At 34.8% G+C, this 19,148-nt stretch overlaps 2 protein-coding genes across 2 annotated transcripts in view; one reads left to right on the top strand and one right to left on the bottom strand.

Annotated features, from left to right (window-relative positions):
- Positions 1-19,148, top strand: part of LOC136031952 (adenosine deaminase-like) — a 233,178-nt gene that overhangs the window by 31,975 nt on the left and 182,055 nt on the right. The window lies entirely within an intron of this gene.
- Positions 1-19,148, bottom strand: part of LOC136031953 (uncharacterized) — a 55,475-nt gene that overhangs the window by 21,089 nt on the left and 15,238 nt on the right. The window contains exons 3-5 of the mRNA XM_065711963.1: positions 11,251-11,374; positions 7,876-8,101; positions 6,903-7,027 (exon numbers count right to left, since the gene is read on the bottom strand). Coding sequence (XP_065568035.1) covers positions 6,903-7,027; positions 7,876-8,101; positions 11,251-11,374 — 475 coding nt within the window. The remainder of the gene's footprint in view (positions 1-6,902; positions 7,028-7,875; positions 8,102-11,250; positions 11,375-19,148) is intronic.

Below are 19,148 nucleotides of genomic sequence, written 5' to 3'. Positions count from 1 at the left end.
GCATGTAGTAACCGCTCTCGCATGAGTGCTTCCAATGGATTTAAGAGTATATTTAGATACGGAAAAAATGGTCGACCTCAAAAGTGGCCGAGGGTTTTGAGTCCTACCTTGAATGGAAGTAGTTATCGGCACACAATAGCCATTATACTGACCAAATTATCGCAAATTTCTTGGGTCCTTCTTTTTATGACTTTAGTGCATTTCAGCCCTTTGATATAGACCGTAAATCTTTAAATGAGTTTTTGTATGTAAAATGGTTTGATGAGTTTAAAACTTGTGTTAGCACATGGCCGGCTAACTTTTTTGAAAATAAAGACGACCTTATCTCTGCATAAAATCTCCCTAAATAGCAGATTAACACAGCTTATTAAAGTACATATTAGATTGCTTCATTTTTAAATATGATTCAATAGAAAAAAAAAGTTTTTTTAAATGAAAGGAAGGAGCAACATTAAAACTTAAAACGAACAGAAATTACTTCGTATATGAAAGGGGCCTTTCCTCCTCAACGCCCCGCTCTTTACGCTAAAGTTTGACTCTTTCTCTTAACTCATACTTTTTAAAACAGTAAGAAACTTTAGTGTAAAGAGCGGGGCGTTGAGGAGGAAAAGTCCCTTTCATATACGGAGTAATTTTTGTTCGTTTTAAGTTTTAATGTTGCTCCTTACTTTCATTTAAAAAACTTGTTTTTTTATTTAATTTCTGGACGTTTTTGAATTAATGCATGTTTTGATCTTGGCTCTCCGCACATTAATAATTAAAACGAAATTTGCATATTAATCAATTGCAATTAATCAGAAGATTTTGAGAAAAAAGTAGCGAGGGAGGAGGCCTAGTTGCCCTCCAATTTTTCGACTACTTAAGAAGGCAACTATAACTTCTAATTTTTTACAAACATTTTCAGAGGAAAAAAATATACGTAACTTACGAATTAACTTATATAACGAATTTCTATATTTGTATGTTTTTATTGCGTATATAGGGGGTTCTATCCTCGTCAATGCCTCGCTCTTTACACTACAGCTTAAATCTTTTCCCAATTCCATAAGAATGACCTCTGAATTCCAAAATGGCTATCTCAGAATTTTCATCCGGTGACTTTTGGGGTAAATGAGCGTCGGAGGGGGTCTAGGTGCCCTCCAATTTTTTGTCAATTAAAAATGGTACTAGAACTTTAAATTTCCGTTATAATGAGCCCTCTCGCGACATTCTAGGACCACTCAGTCGATACGATCACCCCTGGGGAAAAACAAAAAACAACGAAACACGCATCTAAGATCTGTCTTCTGGCAAAAAATGCGAAATTCTACATTTTTGTAGATAGGAGCTCGAAACTTCTAACAGAAGGTTCTCTGATACGCTGAATCTGATGATGTGATTTTCGTTAAGATTGTATGGCATTTAGGGGGTGTTTGCCCCTATTTTCTAAAATGAGACAAATTTTCGCAGACTCGTAACCTTTGATGGGTATAACTGATCTTGACGATATATATTTAATTATTTTAAATCATTATAAACTTATATATTTAAAATCAGCATTAAAATACGATTCTATTGATGTAACTATTGGTATTAAAATTCCAATTTTTAGATTTTCGGTTACTATTGAGCCGGGTCGCTCCTTACTACAGTTCGTTACCACGAACTGTTTTATCGGGAAAGCTGACTCTCCATTGTGCTTGTGCAGTCTAATATAAACATGTAATCATCTTCTATTTGATTGCCCTGTTTATTGTAGAGCGCGTATAGTAATGGAGTTAGAATTAAGCGAATATGAAATAATGTGTCGTTTCCTCTATCGCTGATAATTAGAAATAATAAAGCTCGGAACATTGTAAACAGATTTTATCCCCCCACGAAGAGACTTGACTTTTAGTTAGTGTTTATGTTTTGTTTTAGATAGTGTGTATTTTTTTTTTTTTTTTTTTTTGTAGTGTGTATGTTTTTTTTTCTGTGAAATACTTGTTTTTGGTTTAATCACGAAATAAAGTATCTATCTATCATTGTATCCGCTCTTTTCTTCATAATTAAATAAAAAAAACAAGTTTTTTTAACTGAAAGTAAGGAGCGACATTAAAACTTAAAACGCACAGAAATTACTTCGTATATGAAAGAGGCTGCTTCCTCATCAACGCCCCGCTCTTTACGCTAAAGTTTGACTCTTTCTCTCAATTCTTCTTTTTAAAACAGTAAAAAACTTTAGCGTAAAGAGCGGGGCGTTGATGAGGAAGCAGCCTCTTTCATATACGAAGTAATTTCTGTGCGTTTTAAGTTTTAATGTCGCTCCTTACTTTCAGTTAAAAAAACTTGTTTTTTTTATTTAATTTCTGAACGTTTTTGAATCAAATGCATGTTTTGATTTTGGCTCTCCGCAGAGGAATAATCAAAACGAAATTTGCATATTTTTTTTTTTTTGGCTCAATGGCTTTCTCATAATTTTCATCGAATGATTTTGAGAAAAAAAGAGCGGGGGACGAAGCCTAGTTGCCCCCCGATTTTTTGGTTAATTAAAAAGGCAACTAGAACTTTTAATTTTTTACGAATCTTTTTATTGGTAAAAGATTTACGTAACTTATAAATTAGCTTACGTAAAGAACTTTTGTATTCTCATGTTTTTATTACATATATGAGGGGATTCGCCCCATCGTCAGTACCTCGCTCTTTACACTAAAGCTTAAATTTTATCCCAATTCATTAAGAATGACCCCCTGAATCACAAAAGCCGTAGAATAAGTAGTTGAAATTACTGAAAATACTTTAGCGTAAAGAGCGAGGTATTAGAAGGAGGTGAGCCCCTCATATGGGTAATAATTTCTGTTTGTTTTAAGTTTTATTGCTGTTCCTTACTTCCAGCTGAAAAAGCTTTTTCACTTTTATTTTTTAATTGTTTTTTTAAATAATGCTAGTAAATCCTGCTCTCCCTTCATGGAAATTTTCTTCTCCCATTACAAATTCTCGAAGGAAAGTTCCCCCAGCATATCCCCCTCTTCTCAACCCCTCCCCCAAACCAAAAAAATCCTCCTGAAAACGCCTGTATACTTCCCAATAACCATTACAATATGTAAGCACAGGTCAAAGTTTGTAACTTGTTGCCCCTCCCACGGGGACTGTGGGGCAGTAAGTCGTCCCCAAAGACATAGTTATAAGGTTTTTCGACTACGCTGAATAAAATGGCTATCTCAGAATTTTGATCCGTTGACTTTGGGAAAATAATTAGCGTGGGAGGGGACCTAGGTGCCCTCCAATTTTTTTGGTCACTTAAAAAGGGCACTAGAACTTTTCATTTCCGTTAGAATGAGCCCTCTTGCAACATTCTAGGACAAATGGGTCGATACGATCACCCCTGGGAAAAAGAAAAAAAAAACAAATAAACACGCATCCGTGATCTGCCTTCTGGCAAAAAATGCAAAATTCCATATTTTTGTAGATAGGAGCTCGAAACTTCTACAGTAGGGTTCTCCGATACGCTGAATCTGATGGTGTGATTTTCTTTAAGATTCTATGACTTTTAGGGGGCGTTTCCCCCTATTTTCTAAAATAACGCAAATTTTTTCAGGCTCGTAACTTTTGATGGGTAAGACTAAACTTGATGAAACTTATATATTTAAAACCAGCATTAAAATGCGATTCTTTTGATGTAGCTATTGGTATCAAAATTCCATTTTTTAGAGTTTTGGTTACTATTGAGCCGGGTCGCTCCTTACTACAGTTCGTTACCACGAACTGTTTGAAAACTATGGTTTGTTTTCAGAAGCACTTAATGAATGCTTTTCAGGATACGAGTTTTTCTGCCTTGTCAGCAACTTCGTATGAATAAATTTGTTGGTTTTTAAATGTCATCTTTTCTTTTTGTTGCAAAATATACACTGTATGACCCGGTCGTTTTTCAAACCATGGACAGGGCCTGGTTTCTGGGGAAATCAATAATTGTGTTTTGAAGAGTTTGCTGAAGAATAAGATTTCTTAAGTTTTTTCTTTAGCATCAGGAAATTTTGCAAATAGCTCCTCCCATGCTCAATCATTGACAAGCAACTTAACATAGTTTTGTTACAAAATGGGAATGTTGCCCTTTATAAGTCGAAGAATTCGACCAGAAGGTACAGCATCAACCTTTACGGGTGAATCGTCATTTCTTCGGACTTACACTCTAACAGGCTTGCCTCTACCTCCTCCACCAAAATCTCGAATTTTCATTTTGGGAAATTCTTCACCTAATCTTTTGAGGCAGTTGGCTTATCTTAGGAGCCGTCCTAAGAATAATGGCTTGAAGTTTTTTTTTCCTTTTAATAAACAAATTGAAGTGAGGAGATGAAAATAATTGAAGACTTTTCATTTGCCTTTGCTTCAACTACAACATCCTTTCCTTCTGTTACGGCTCTTAGTGATCTTTCTTGTACAATGGACGGCATTTCTAGATGTTGAACTTTTGTACAGTCATGAATGCTCTCACTTCTTTTTTCAAATTCAACTCCTCCCGACTCCTTTGACCCTAATTATCATCTGAATAATTTTCTATAATTAGATTCTGGTACTATATATAACTTTATTCAAGCTATTTTACTACTGCAGGAGGAATTAAAGCTAATTCACCTAACTGGCCTTAATTTTTATATATTAAGTACGAGAAAAATACTTTAGTGCACATCTTGCATTAATTAGTTTTTTTCTTTATTAAATCTCTCATTCCTAGATAAAAAAGAATATGAGGAAAGTATTTTAGCGAAGACTTTCCATTAATATCATTTAATCCTTACTTTTCTCCATAAGGCATCCTTTACCTGAATTGTTGACTCGTTGTTATCTGAAATAGCCTTTTTTTCCTACTTAGTTGATGATTCAGAATTTTTTTTTCATGCACTGGAACTTCATTTTGGGTGGAAAACTTAACTGGTGTTTGATATAAAAAGGGTTTAATTACTATTTTCTTCTCCCTCTATTTAATGCAGAGCTTTAAAATTTCCATATATCTTTTTATCTTGTGTTTCCTCAATGTTTAGCCTTCTTAGAGCCAAGATTCTCCTTCATCGGACTTTAATACCTCTAATTGACAACGACGAGTTTTATTGGTTTCCTTTAAATGTATTTGACAGGAATTTTCTCCATCAGACAAATTTTGAAAATGAAGAACAAGAGGATCTTCATTCTTTATTGTAGTAGTTCTGATGTATCATTCGGAGAATTTATCAATTTATAGAAACATGCATTATGAATGATCACTGGTAGATTTTAAACTGACTTAAATTTGATCTTATTGGAGCCTTATATCTAGGGCTGGGAGCTTACAATTATGATTACTCGGAGTTACAAGGTAATTAGAGGGGTTGTGGAGCATTTACGCGTGTATCAAGTTTCTTGGTAAGCTGAGCTACCGATGATTTCAAATTTCAATAGAAATGAAGAAAAATCTGTTAGATTATGTAGGTAGGATATGAGAAGTACATTGCTGTGCTGTCCTTTTCTGCGGATTATTTTGGGTATTTGTATGCCTAACCATATTTTGACAGGAAGCTGTAGCAAGAAAGTTGTTATATCCCACTGTCCTGGGGTATAATGAGAGATATATTGAGATTGATGGGACAGTTCTGTATAGGAAGGATGACACATTGCCAAGAATAAATGTTTTCAGGCATCCATCTAGGAGTAAACAAAACTAGTTCATCTCTGAGAGGGGTAGAAAGATGTAATAAGAATGAACTTAAAGGAAATAGGAATTTCTTGAGGGAGTGAAAAGAGGGAAGCTTTGAATAGGCTATGATGGAGGACGAACGTGCGCAGCTATGTTTGCCTCAGGCATCTCGATGCTGCAGTGAGGTATTAGCAGCAGCAGTAGTTGCAGTATGAATAGTTGTGATAAGAGGCCATGGATAGGATGAAGTCGGCTGTGATAATTAAAAGTGCAACGTACGCCATTTTGGTCAAAATGAATGTATGTTTCATGGGTAAACTAAGCACGAGAAATCGAATGGTGCAGTCAGAATTGTTTTCACCTGGTATCGTTTCAAAGATAAAAAGAGACATAATCCTTTGATGAGCTTATGTCTCTTTTTTGTCAGGTTATATTTTAATTCAGAAAAAAAGGAAGAGGATTATCTTATGGAGCTATACCATAGGACCTGGAATTTGTCTCCTTATTTGTCAAGTCAAAAGGATACATACGCCGTAATAATTTTGGAATAATTTTGAATTCACTAGGAATACTTGAATTTAATTTATAACACTGAAATTAAAATAAAAATTTGGTTTAGAATATGTTTCCTTTATCCCCACTAGCCTCACTCCTCAGTAGGACCACAACAGACCAACTTTTTTCCATTTTATTGGCTCTCCTGAAAAGTTATAAAAATGGTGTATGTCGCTTGAAGCCAGCATAGCTTGAACTATGCTATATTCAATATAATATATTCTTAAGAAATTTGCCGTTGAAAATATTCAAACTGTATGCCAGAACAATATATTCCTTTACTGTTCAGAAAGATCACGTGCTCAGAGAGCGAGCTAGAGAAGACCATGAGCGGAAATGTTACCGATTGTGACACAAATGGTATTTTCATCGTTTCCTCAGTTCACTATAAGAGTAAGCAGATTAAGGCATTTGATAAACTTTGTTACTTAAATTTTACACAAATCCAGTCTTTCACAAAACAATCATGGCTGTATTTTATATCTAAAGGTCCCTATTTCTGGCCTAACTTTATTTGTAAAAGGTGTGTTCTTTGCTACATTAGCTATGAAATAGTTTCTTTATAGCAATTATTGTCAGTCTAATTCCTGCAAGTATCTAGTTAACTAATTCTCTCAAAAGTTCTGGAAAAAATATCCGTTGGTCTAAATTAGAGCAAAGTAAGAACGACAACAAGAGTTCATCGATGATTTTTGGTATCCAAAGTATGTTATGCACTTACTTGTCTTGGATCAATGGATCTTGAAGTACAGGCAATAGCGGCCATCATGAAACTTACAGTTGCTTGAGTTATCCCAAGTAACATTAAAAAAGAATATAATATTCTTGGTGCTTGAACAGACCACCCTAAAACGAAGAAATTTTGTATTTACTTGATTGGTTTCAGACTATGAAGACTTCTGCCAATCCTATCAATTTCTAGATTACTCTTCTATTAGTTACAACTAGTATTTTTATTTGCTTATATTCAAATTCTGAACACTTTGTCAATTCCGTGCATGTTAACAATTCTGTAGGGTAAATATGTTGCAATTACATGAGCAGCTTCAGAGACAAGAAAAATGAAAAGAATTTTGCAGCATTGCAAAAGCTATGCGTACATGATAATATAGTAATAATAATATATATTGAAATTGAAGGAAAAATACAGTAGCCATACCAAGCCAAGGTGGGTAAAACCTCGCTTAGAACATAAACTATTAGTTGCTGAAATAAAATTAAACAGATTTCTCCAGAAATAAACTAAAACAGAGATTTCAATTGTTACTCTGCAATTAGTTTAAGATCCTCTAAAAAAAAATTATATGCGTTAACTCTCTTCTCTAGCTAGAAAACTGCTAACTAATGACCAGCTCAAAGGAAAATTCAAATAGTCTCCTTGAGGAGACAAACAAAACAACGAAATGATTTCGAACTTTTAAAACCGTTTCTGGAAACTAGGCTTGGACCGTAGCAGGAAGTGACTATTTCCTTACACGATGCCATACCCATTGTCACCTTCTGCGACACTATTTTAGGAATAATAAATTGGCTGTCCCTTGGATTTTAGGGCTTCAACATTTTTTAACACCTATTGGGTAATAACAAACGTTTCCCCTTAATCTATAAGAAATATAGTGAAGAGGAAATTATATCACCCTTAGCAGGTAATTATGCCAATGAGAACTGAATAGTCATAGTAAAAATAAGATTACCACAAAAACCTGGCTCCAGCACAACATCGCAGATATTGTCCTCTCTAAGCTCTTTAGTTTTGGTAAACTCATAAACACGATCTTTTATTAGATGATTCCATAAGCCATCATTCTGCATGCTCATATACAAGCTGTCTGTCTCTATTGTAGATGATGCATCTATTGAGACAGGAAATTTGTCCTGATTGCTGTTATTCAGACCTGCTAAGTTAAGGGCACCAGAAGTCTAGAAATAGTAAAATATATTAAAAACCAAGAAACAAAATAACAACATTTACTACTGATCTGTTTTTGCGTTCTGATATTGTTCCAAATTTTCTAAGAGAAAAAATGGTTTAATTTGGGATAAATCAGGTCGTATTGAACGAATTTGTGATAATAAGAAAAAGTGACAAGAGAAAAGTAAAGACTAGTAGAGGTAGTACAGACAAAACAAACATGAGGTGTCTTATACCGATCGAGACTTTTCATCCTGTATCTGGCATAAAATACAAAACACTTTTGTGGTTTTTCACAACAGGAAACCCTTTTATGTGAAAGAAACAGGACATAAATGAGCCGAAATATTGATTCTAAGGATTTAACTATTATAATTTTTAAAAAAAAGCTATACTTAAAATCTCAGTTTCTGATACAGTCATTTGTAAATGTGATTTCTTAGGCTTTAATTAATAAACTTAGTGAAAGATTGGCATGATTTAAGATTTTTACCTTCATTTTCATTCATTTAAGATTTTTGATTATATTTTTGGCACCATTTCTATGGGTTTTTGGTTCTATTATTCTTTGATAGATCAGTTTTCGACTTTCAAGAAAGTCTGCTCAACAGTTCCTAGCATAATCTATTCTAGATGCTACCATTGAACAACATTATTGACGTTCAACTGAAAAGGAAGAAGATGAAGTTCCAGTTTTGGTGATGCTCGGATAGTAAGCAATTCAAGAGCATACTCACAAAACTTTGTTCAAAAAATTTGAATTACAGTCCTTAGATAGCAACACTGAATAATTTGCGTAGTGGCACTAAATTGAAAATGATTTGAAGTAAAAATAGAACGTAGAAAATATTTATGAAACAAAAATAAATTTTCAATACAAGAATTATAGCAAAATTTTATAATTGGTTCCGGCACGTGGGACTCCTATAAGGATATTTGCTACTTGGAGCTTGAGCTGTCATTCCCAAGTACTATCAGCTAGTGTTAAAAGAATTTGAGGGTAATGTATCCCTAATTTTATTATCGATATTTTTTGGGGGGCAGCAACACTTTGGCTGTGTTTTGATATTTTGGTCTTTCCCTTGTGCCCCCAATTTAAGTTTCTTGCAGGCTAGTGGCATAATTAATACCACTTATAAAATTGACCAACAAAAACTTTTGAAAAATGGTTAAATAAATAAAATAATGCTAAAGTTGTTCCGATTCAACTAAGTAAGTGTAATGAACAATAAAATATATATTTTAATCCATATACTGAAGAAGTAAACGTTTTAATAAGTTCAAACTTGAAAAAGAAATACCGTTTATACAGACTAGACTTAAAGTATGCTTAGCAACTATCATATCAGTCAAATTATGTTGATTCTCAGTAATTATTTTGATTAGCCACATGATCATTTAGGTAAAACTTAGTCTCAAAGTTCAGAATTTTAGAAATAACATAGAAAAAAACATGCACATAATGAATTAAAAATCGCCCTGGCTCTAATGTAATTCATTTGAATAGAAAGGTGCTAAATTTGGATTAAGCCCTTCTACAATCATAATTGGAGAAATTAATTTAAAGATTGAGGCATGGGTTCATAAGTTTTTAAGCGATATTAGTAATGTAAAACCGTTGAAATTCAGGGTTGTAGACATTTTACAAATATTGATAATTTTCAATAACATTTAAAAACAAACATATTAAAATTTTAATAGATGGAAAAATATTATTCTTTAATGATACATAAAAGCAGATAAAATCAATGCAACAGTAACTTTAAAAACGATGTTCAGATTAGAAAAAAAACATTCTCAATGAATTTCCCAATTAAAATATATGAAGAAAAAATAGCTAGTCTTAATAGCAATGGAAATATTGCACCGTAGGAGTACTGAAAAATACTTCCAGAGGGATTGGCTAGCAAAAGAACTTATACTTTTCTAAGAAAAAAAAACAAAAAAAAACAGTGAAGTATGCACTTTCTGAGACTTATTGAATCTACTATTTCATCACCAACGGAAAATATCGGGATGGCAAGATCACCTTAACCACTACTTTTTTTTTACAATAGTCTACTATTAAAAGTTCAGAATTGTAAATCACAGCCCTTAATTGTTCTTTATGCCATATTACCATATTAAGAGCAGTAAATTATTTTCCCTTTTTATTAAAGGGGGAAAAATTACGTCTTTAGCTAGTAGAAAACCAAAGGTAACGTCGCCAAAATATGTAAGCCCTGAACTAATCTTCATTAATGATGTCCTAGATGAACATTTTAGCAATATGAATGAACTTCTGGAAATTTTGCTAGTTTGGGGTGTAAGGAGGGGTTTAAAAGTTAATATTAAGAAGACCAAGTCACCAAGACTAAAAATAAGTTTAGGTAAAATGGTGATGTTGGGTAACTAAAAAATGGATCATGTGGACAGCTTCTCTTCCTAGGTATTATTAGGTTAGTAAGGACGGTGGATGCAGCGATTGTCTTAAAAGTAGAATATCCAATGCCCAGGATATATTTACACAGTTGAAAAAAGTTTGGAAGGAAAATAAGGGAAATCTATGACCCAAGATTAAAAATATTGGAAGCTACAGTGATGACAGAGGTTATGTATAGTTCTGAAGTTTGTGCGCTCTGAAAAATAGAGGAAGATTTTTCAGATGTTTTACAAAGAAATTACCTACAGATTATTTTTAGTATGTGACTGACTAGCCTTATCTCAAACAGTAAACTGTATGAAAAATGTGGTTCAATCTCATCTATCTACTACACATGATAGATGAGACACCACCGTGTTTACATAAGTTTCAAATATATGAAAATTAACGCAAAGACTCTTTGAGTCAACGGTCAAAAATTTTATATTTTTAGTCTCTTTCGCTGTAGATTAAATTTTAAGGGAATCTTGGAATTTGGTTGTGGAAGGAAAAATTGATTCCACTGTCCTCCAGCCCTGTTACTTTCAAGTGGACTGGGTCATTCTTAGGTGAAATCTCAAAAAGGGGAATCTGTCTCTTAAATTCATCATTTTCATGATCAGAGGATGCACCTGCACTTCCAAATCTTTTCTGGATGTCAAAAAATATTAAATTTTTCCAAAAATTGTAACAAGTCGCATTAAAAAGCCACCCTAAAGTTCCTCTTTGATAAATTTAATCTAGATATTTACTTACCTTATTGCAATTTAGAAAGTAATATTCACACCATAAAGATGTTTCAACTCCTATCCAACCTAGGGAAGCAAGCGTCATTGCCACAAATAGAGTCAATAAGCAGCTAGTCGTTGTGACGATCATACTGAAATATAAAAAAAAATAGCTATAAATTGTTAATTTAACGAAACCATTCTTCTTCTACGTTAGAAGAAAATACCTTTGTGAAAAAATGGCATAGACTTAATTTTTTTGTTAATTTATTAACCTTTTTTTCCAGTATTGCTTATCAATACCAGAGATTTAACTTGCTGGTTTATCGTTATTTTAATTTTTTAAAAAGGACCGGTTCATATTACAATTTTTTAAGCTCGTTTACTATACATGGTCAAAAACTATGATTTTTTCGATCTTAGTTGTGAAATTATTTATTTTGAGAGTCCTTTGTATTCTCCTTTTTGTAAGGGTAGATAATTTCTTAGAAAATTGAGTAGAAAAAAGGAGATTCACAAGCAATCGACGTTTAGCCATGTACGAGAGGCTAGCTACACATGCCATTTATAGGGGCCTTAAGCCCTAGCCTTATTTAAGCAATTAAATAAAAAAAATTCAATTAAAAAAGGTAAATTTAAAAAATAATTGTTTGAGATTCAACAAAAATTGTTTGTAGTGTTTATCAACAACAAAATTAAATTTCAATACCGGAAAATTAGCGAATTGAGCATTAAAGACCTCATTGGGATTCCCTGATCATCATTGAAATTCCAATTTGTTGAGAAACAAAATGTTGTATTATTAAACGGGAATTCAATTTTCAAAAAACAAAATGTTGTATTTTAAGATCCATATTGGGTTTCCATCTCGTTTGTTGATTTCTTGTTCTTTTATTGGATTTCCATCTCTAGCGTTGTTCAATTTCCTAGGCCAATAGTCTAGTATCTAGTTCTCATGCTTTGGTTTCTTTTTCTTGTTTTTGAAGCATCAATAAATACAAAAAAAACTCATTTATTTAACGAAAAGAGAAAATTACAACAAAAAATTTCTCCCATATAATATGTCAACTCAGAACGACTGCACTATTTCATGGCGGGCATCAGTAGTTCAACGGTGTAGTAGAAGGCCGAAAGAAGAAACTTGAGTAAGAAATATCTTCTGATCACGAAAACAGTGACACACGGACCTTAAATGAAGATGAAATCTAATCGAGGCACAAATAAGAGAAAGACTTCCCCCTTTTTTTCTACCTCTAGAGCTGAACGGTTGCAACAATTATGCCACGAATCCTGTCTTTTCTAAAATATCCTTGACTTAATCATCACATATGAATAAATTTAAGATTCAAGTCAAACTTAGAACGAACTGGGAATCACTACACAAAAGAGTTAGCTACTGCCAATTAAATGAAATGCAATCTCTATAAAAATCGAGATGACTGGAAAAACTAATTAGAACTGAGGGTTTAATGTATGATTAGATTAATTCTTCGAAACATTAGTAGCTCAAAATTAATTTAGCAAATTTTTTTTTTTGGGGGGGGGGTTCAATTTTTCGTTTTAACGGATTGATGCTTCTTGACTACGAAGGTCCTTGTGTCAGTCCTGCAATGTTTTGCTACAGCATGTTTTCGGACTCTGGGTCCCGCAATATCGAGCTGGGACCAATCCTTCCCGTATTATTGAGCTCAAACTAATCCCATTACGCCACCAGAGAACTTTTTTTCAATATTTGAAAAATGAGAAAAAAATGTTTTGAATGTATTCAGTTTCAGCAATACGCAGAAGACGCAATTGTCTTTTGTAGGTTTATGGATGTTTATGGTTTTCACTCAAAGATAAGTCCTGTTTTCTTAATCTTTCGTTTGCTTTTTGGTATTATGCCGCATTTCAAACAGTTTGATGCTGCTCTTGCGAGATTTAAGAATTACCCTCTGTGGCCAGTAAGGATCATTCAAATCGTGAAAGAGAATAGAGGAACATTAGCCTATTTGGTTTTTTGCTTCGGATCGCATGAAGAACATTGACTTACCAAAGCAAATTTATAATCACTAGCGTAGATTTGTCTACTTTGCGCAGTGACGTTAAGAAGGCTTACACTGAACTTTTAACTATACCGGAGACGTACCAAAATCTACCTAAATCATTTCTCGCTTTGAAGGAAAAGGATAAGGAAAAACAGCAAACTATGTCCACTTCAATTGTGAAGGATTCGATTTCTAAACAGCAAGAGGCAACCCACAAACTGAATTGGAAAAAACAAAAAATGAACTGATGGTGAACATTAGCAAGAAAGTGGTTTGCACCTTACATATGGAAGTGAATACGTAACCCAGGAAGTGTTTATACAAGCCTTTCAGTGTTCACGAGCAAAGAAATCATAAAGTTAGTTAATTAATTCAAAAAAAGTAGTTGTATTTACTTGTTTTTGACGTTTTAGCATTAGGCCGAAAAAAAACGATTCTGCCAAAAGGCCATAATAGGTATTTTGTCTTTTTTCATTTATTCTTTTATTTCTGTACTATCATGTGTTGGGCATACCAATATAACTCTGTTTATTTTATAATAAACTAGGCAAAGATTCTTTCGGAAGACAGGCATAAAATATATGTAGCGTGGGTAGAGGGTAATAGGTGGGTAGAAGTAATAGGCTTGAGACTGTCCATACAGGATTTTAACTCTTGTTCATAGAAGAGCATCGCCAAGTGCCGAAGACCATTATTCGTTATTGATGACATAATAGGCAGTGTAATAGCGCTGCCTAAGTAAAGAGCCATTTGGACATAATATTTTATTTCTTTTTTTAGACCTGGGCACTTCGTATCGAACGAGCGTTCGTAGAAACTTCGAAAAGGGCACATTCGATTGGAAATTGAAAGGGCTAGTGCCCTTTTTAATAGTCAAAAGTGATTAGAGGGCAAGTAGCCCCTTCTCATGCCAACCATTTCCCCAAACAAGTTCAATCAAAATTTTGAGACATCTATTTTGTTCAAAATTGAAAGATCTAGTGCTGTTTTTAACAATCAAAAGTGATTGGAGGGCAACAAACCTCCCTCCCGTGCCCACCGTTTCCCCAAACCCATCCAATCCAAATTTTTAGATAGCCATTTTGTTCAAAGTAACTGAAAAGTCTGGAAGTTATGTCTTTGATAATGACCCCCCCCCCCTTCAGAGCAGCTCAATAGTTGTAAGTTATGTCATGGGGACATATAAGGTAAGTAGGCTATAGAAAGGGTGATCGTGTAAACTTCGAAGGGGGCTCATTGGATTGGTACACATAAGTTCTAGTGCCATTTTTAAGATTCACCCCCCCCCCCCCCAAACACGCACACCTCGTTATTTTCAAAAATGCATCTGGTAGAAACTTCGAAATGGCTACTTGTTGTCGAGAAAACTTTGAAAACAGCTCATTCAATTGGAAATTGAAAGAGCCAATAAGACTTTTAATAGTTGAAAGTAATTAGGGGGCAACTAACCCCCGTCCTACGCCCACTACTTCCCCAAACTCATATAAAAATTTTTTGAGAAAGCCATTTTGCTCAACGTAATTGATAGGTTTGTAAATTATATCTTTAAGGATTGCAACCCCCACAGCCCTCAGGATAAGTATTGTAAGCTATGTCCTGGGGGCATTTAAGGAATATATAGAAAGGGTGATCGCAAAACCTTTGGAGGGGGAACATTGGATTAGTAATCAGAAGCTTCGCTGCTCTTATTAAGATTCAGAGTAATTAGAGGGTGGATACCCTCCTCCCCCCAACACACCTCGTATTTTTCCGATATGCATCTGATTCTAATTTTGAGGTGGTCATTTTTTGTCATACAAACTTCAAAAACAGCAAATTCAATCGGAAATTGAAAGTGCCAGTACCCAATTGCCTGACACTCATTGCGGATGGGCCTGACCTGGCTTTTAACGCTTGTTTGCCTGTTATTCCACGTAAATTAACGGTCCTCTGTCAATTCACAATTCTTGATCAACCTGCCTAGGACCAAAGGTAGGCGTGTCTTGTTTACCTCTCATTCCAGGCATTTTATCAAACACTGGGAAAATTATAATTTCTATGACTATCTCTACCTTAGTTCTGCCCTAAGAATGACATATGGACGGATGATAGATAAACTTATCTACTAATAAATGAACTGACATCATTTTTATACAATCCTAATAAGGGCTTATGCCAGATTTGCCTCTCACTAAGTCGGATTATCTGTCTTGCTTTTTTTTTACAATTAGACATGTTTTGATGCCCACAACTACTTGATTTTAATTCAAAATAATCTCAAGACCAAAACACAAATTGCACTTTACTGAAAACAAAATAACTTTGAAATGTTTTCACTTTTCTTACTTTCATAAATGAAAAATTATCAAAACCTTAACGAAGAAATGTCAATACATGTCAATTTAACTGACAATCCATAGTCGTCTGTTTGACGACTATGCCTAGGACCAAAGGTAGGCGTGTCTTGTTTACCTCTCATTCCAGGCATTTTATCAAACACTGGGAAAATTATAAGTTCTATGACTATCTCTACCTTAGTTCTGCCCTAAGAATGACATATGGACGGATGATAGATAAACTTATCTACTAATAAATGAACTGACATCATTTTTATACAATCCTAATTAGGGTTTATGCCAGATTTGCCTCTCACTAAGTCGGATTATCTGTCTTGCCTTTTTTTTACAATTAGACATGTTTTGATGCCCACAACTACTTGATTTTAATTCAAAATAATCTCAAGATCAAAACACAAATTGCACTTTACTGAAAACAAAATAACTTTGAAATGTTTTCACCTTTCTTACTTTCATAAATGAAAAATTATTAAAACCTTAACGAAGAAATGTCAGTACATGTCAATTTAACTGACAATCCATAGTCGTCTGTTTGATTTTTTTTTTCAGTAAAGCGCAAATTGTGTTCTGGTCTTGAAAAGGCATAAGGGTCATCAGCCCTACTCACGTTAATTTCCCTCGTTTTGAGTTTGTTTTGGCTACTTATTGTAATTTCTGTTCTTTTTGAGTTTCATTTATTTAGTTTCATTATTGAGTTTCAAGGTTAAATAAAAAAACAAGTTTGTTCAACTGAAAGTAAGGAGCGACATTAAAACTTAAACCGAACAGAAATTATTTCGTATATTAAAGGGGCTGTCCCCTTCTCAACGTCCCGCTCTATATGCTAAAGTTTGACTCTTTGTCACAGTTCTACTTTTTAAAACAATGGAAAACTTTATCGTAAAGAACGGGGCATTGAGGAGGGTACAGCCCCTTTCATTACAAAAACCAAAAACAAGAAGAACAATAAGGAATTTCTTAAGACAGTGGGAAACAAATTAGAATGAATATTTCGGCCCTATGTCCAAGGGCCGTCCTCAGTAATACAAATAAGAACAAGAGCTAAGAGCTCATATGGCACTTGTGACGAGACAAGAAGAGCTAAGAGCCCAGAGCTCATATGGTATGAGCTCTAACAAATTCTAAGAATCAATAGATTGATTTAAAAGGAAAATCAGAGACTTAATGCCGGTCAGGATTTAAAATAAGAGCTCTGAGTCACGATGTCCTTCTAAATATCAAAATTCATTAAGATCCGATCGCCCACTCGTAAGTTATAAATACCTAACTTTATGCAATTTTTCCTCTCCCTTTAGCCCCCTAGATGGTTGAATCTGGGAAAACGACTTTATCAAGTCAATTTTTGCAGCTCCTTGACACGTTTTCCAATTTTCATCGTCCTAGCACGTCCAGAAGCAACAAACTTGCCAAATCACTGAACCCCTCCCGCCAACTCCCCCAAAGAGAGCGAATCCAGCACGGTTACGTCAATCACGTATCAAGAACATTTGCTTATTTTATCCACCAAGCTTCATCCCGATTCCTCCGCTCCAACTGTTTTCCAAGATTTCCCCCTCCAACTCCCCCAAATGTCAAAGGATCTGGTCGGGATTTGAAATAAGAACTCCGAGACATGAATTCCTCCTAAATATCAAATTTCATTACGATCCAATCACCTATTCGTAAGATAAAAATACCCCAATGTTCACGTTTTCCAAGAATTCTGGTTTCCCCCTCCAACTCCCCCCAATGTCACGGGATCTGGGCGGAAATTAAAATTAGAGCTTTAAATCATAAGATCCTTCTATATATCAAATGTCATTAAGATCTGGTCACCCTTTCGTAAGTTACAAGTACCTCAATTTTCAAAATTACCGCCCCCCCCCAAACCACCGAAGAGAGCAGATCCGGTCCGGTTATGTCAGTCACGTATCTTAGACAGGTTTCTATTCTTCCCATCCAGTTTCATCCTGATCTCACCGCTTTAAGTATTTTCTAAGATTTCCAGTCTCCCCAACTGCCCCCCACAATGACGCCGGATCCAGTTGAGATTTAAAATAAGAGATCTGAGTTACGAGGTCCTTCTAAATATGAAGTTTCATGAAGATCAAATCACTCCTTCGTAAGTTAAAAATACGTCATTTTTTCTAATTTTTCAGAATTAACCCCCCCCCCCCAAATAGAGCAGATCCGTTCCAATTGTGTAAATTACGTATCTAAGACTTCTGCTTATTTTTCCCACAAGTTTCAGCCCGATCCCTCCAATCTAAGCGTTTTCCATGATTTTAAGTTCCCCCACCCCATACTCCCCCCAATGTCACCAGAACCGGTCGGGATTTAAAATAAGAGCTTTGAGACACGATATCCTTCTAAATATCAAATTTCATTGAGATCAGATCACCCGTTCGTAAATTAAAATATACCTCATTTTTTCTAATTTTTCAGAATTAACCCCCCCCCAACTACCCCAAAGAGAGCGGGTCCGTTCCGATTATGTCAATCATGTATCTAAGACTTGTGCTTATTTTTCCCACCAAGTTTCATCCCGATCCCTCCACTCCAAATGTTTTCCTAATTTTAGGTTTCCCCCTCCCATCTCCCCCCTAATGTCACGAGATCCGGTCGGGATTTAAAATAAGAGCTCTGAGACTCGATATCCTTCTAAATATCAAATTTCATTGAGATCCGATCACCCGTTCGTAATTTAAAAATACCTCTTTTTTTCAAATTTTTCAGAATTAACACCCCCCCTCCCCGAATACCCCAAAGAGATCGAATCCGTTCCGGTTATGTCAATCTTGTATCTAGGACTTGTGCTTATTTTTCCCGCCAAGTTTCATCCCGATCCCTCCACTCTAAGTGTTTTTCAAGGTTTTAGTTTTCCCCCTCCCAGCTCCCCCCAATGTCACCAGATCCGGGCGAGATTTAAAATAACAGCTTTGAGACATGATATCCTTCCAAACATCAAATTTCATTAAGATCTGATCAACCGTTCGTAAGTTAAAAATACTTAAATTTTTCTATTTATTCTCAATTAACGGGCCCCCCACTCCCCCCCCCCCCAGATGATCAAATCTGGAAAACGACTATTTTTAATTTAATATGGTCCGGTCCCTGATACGACTGCCAAATTTCATCGTCCTCGCTTACCTGGAAGTACCGAAAGTAGCAAAACCGGGACCGACAGACCGACACAATTTGCGATTGCTATATGTCACTTTACCAAGTGCCATAAAAAACAACTTACAAGAGGATAAAATCAATAAGACTAAAATGAACAGTTTTTCAAAACAGTCCCAGCATATTTACCTCAGCGAGGTTCAACCAGGACTGATAAATAAATTGTTATGAAATGAGGCAATTCATTGAAATGAAAGAAAATGATTTAAAAATAAGTTTTTAGTGCCAGCCTAGCTTTTTTCACTGCTGATCTTATAGGTCTATTTGTGACAGGTTCTGTGTTAATATCTGTTGGTTTTTTATAATATTTCGTAAGGTCATTTTTAATTAAATTTGTGTATAGAGCATTCAGTGAATATTTTCCTAAATCCCTATTTAAGGAAATGTTATTATTAATATTAAGT

Source organism: Artemia franciscana, chromosome 10 (assembly GCF_032884065.1).
Source record: "Artemia franciscana chromosome 10, ASM3288406v1, whole genome shotgun sequence".
NCBI classification, from domain to species: domain Eukaryota; kingdom Metazoa; phylum Arthropoda; class Branchiopoda; order Anostraca; family Artemiidae; genus Artemia; species Artemia franciscana.
Note: the sequence above shows the minus strand (reverse complement) of the source record. Positions and strands in the feature narration are given on the sequence as shown.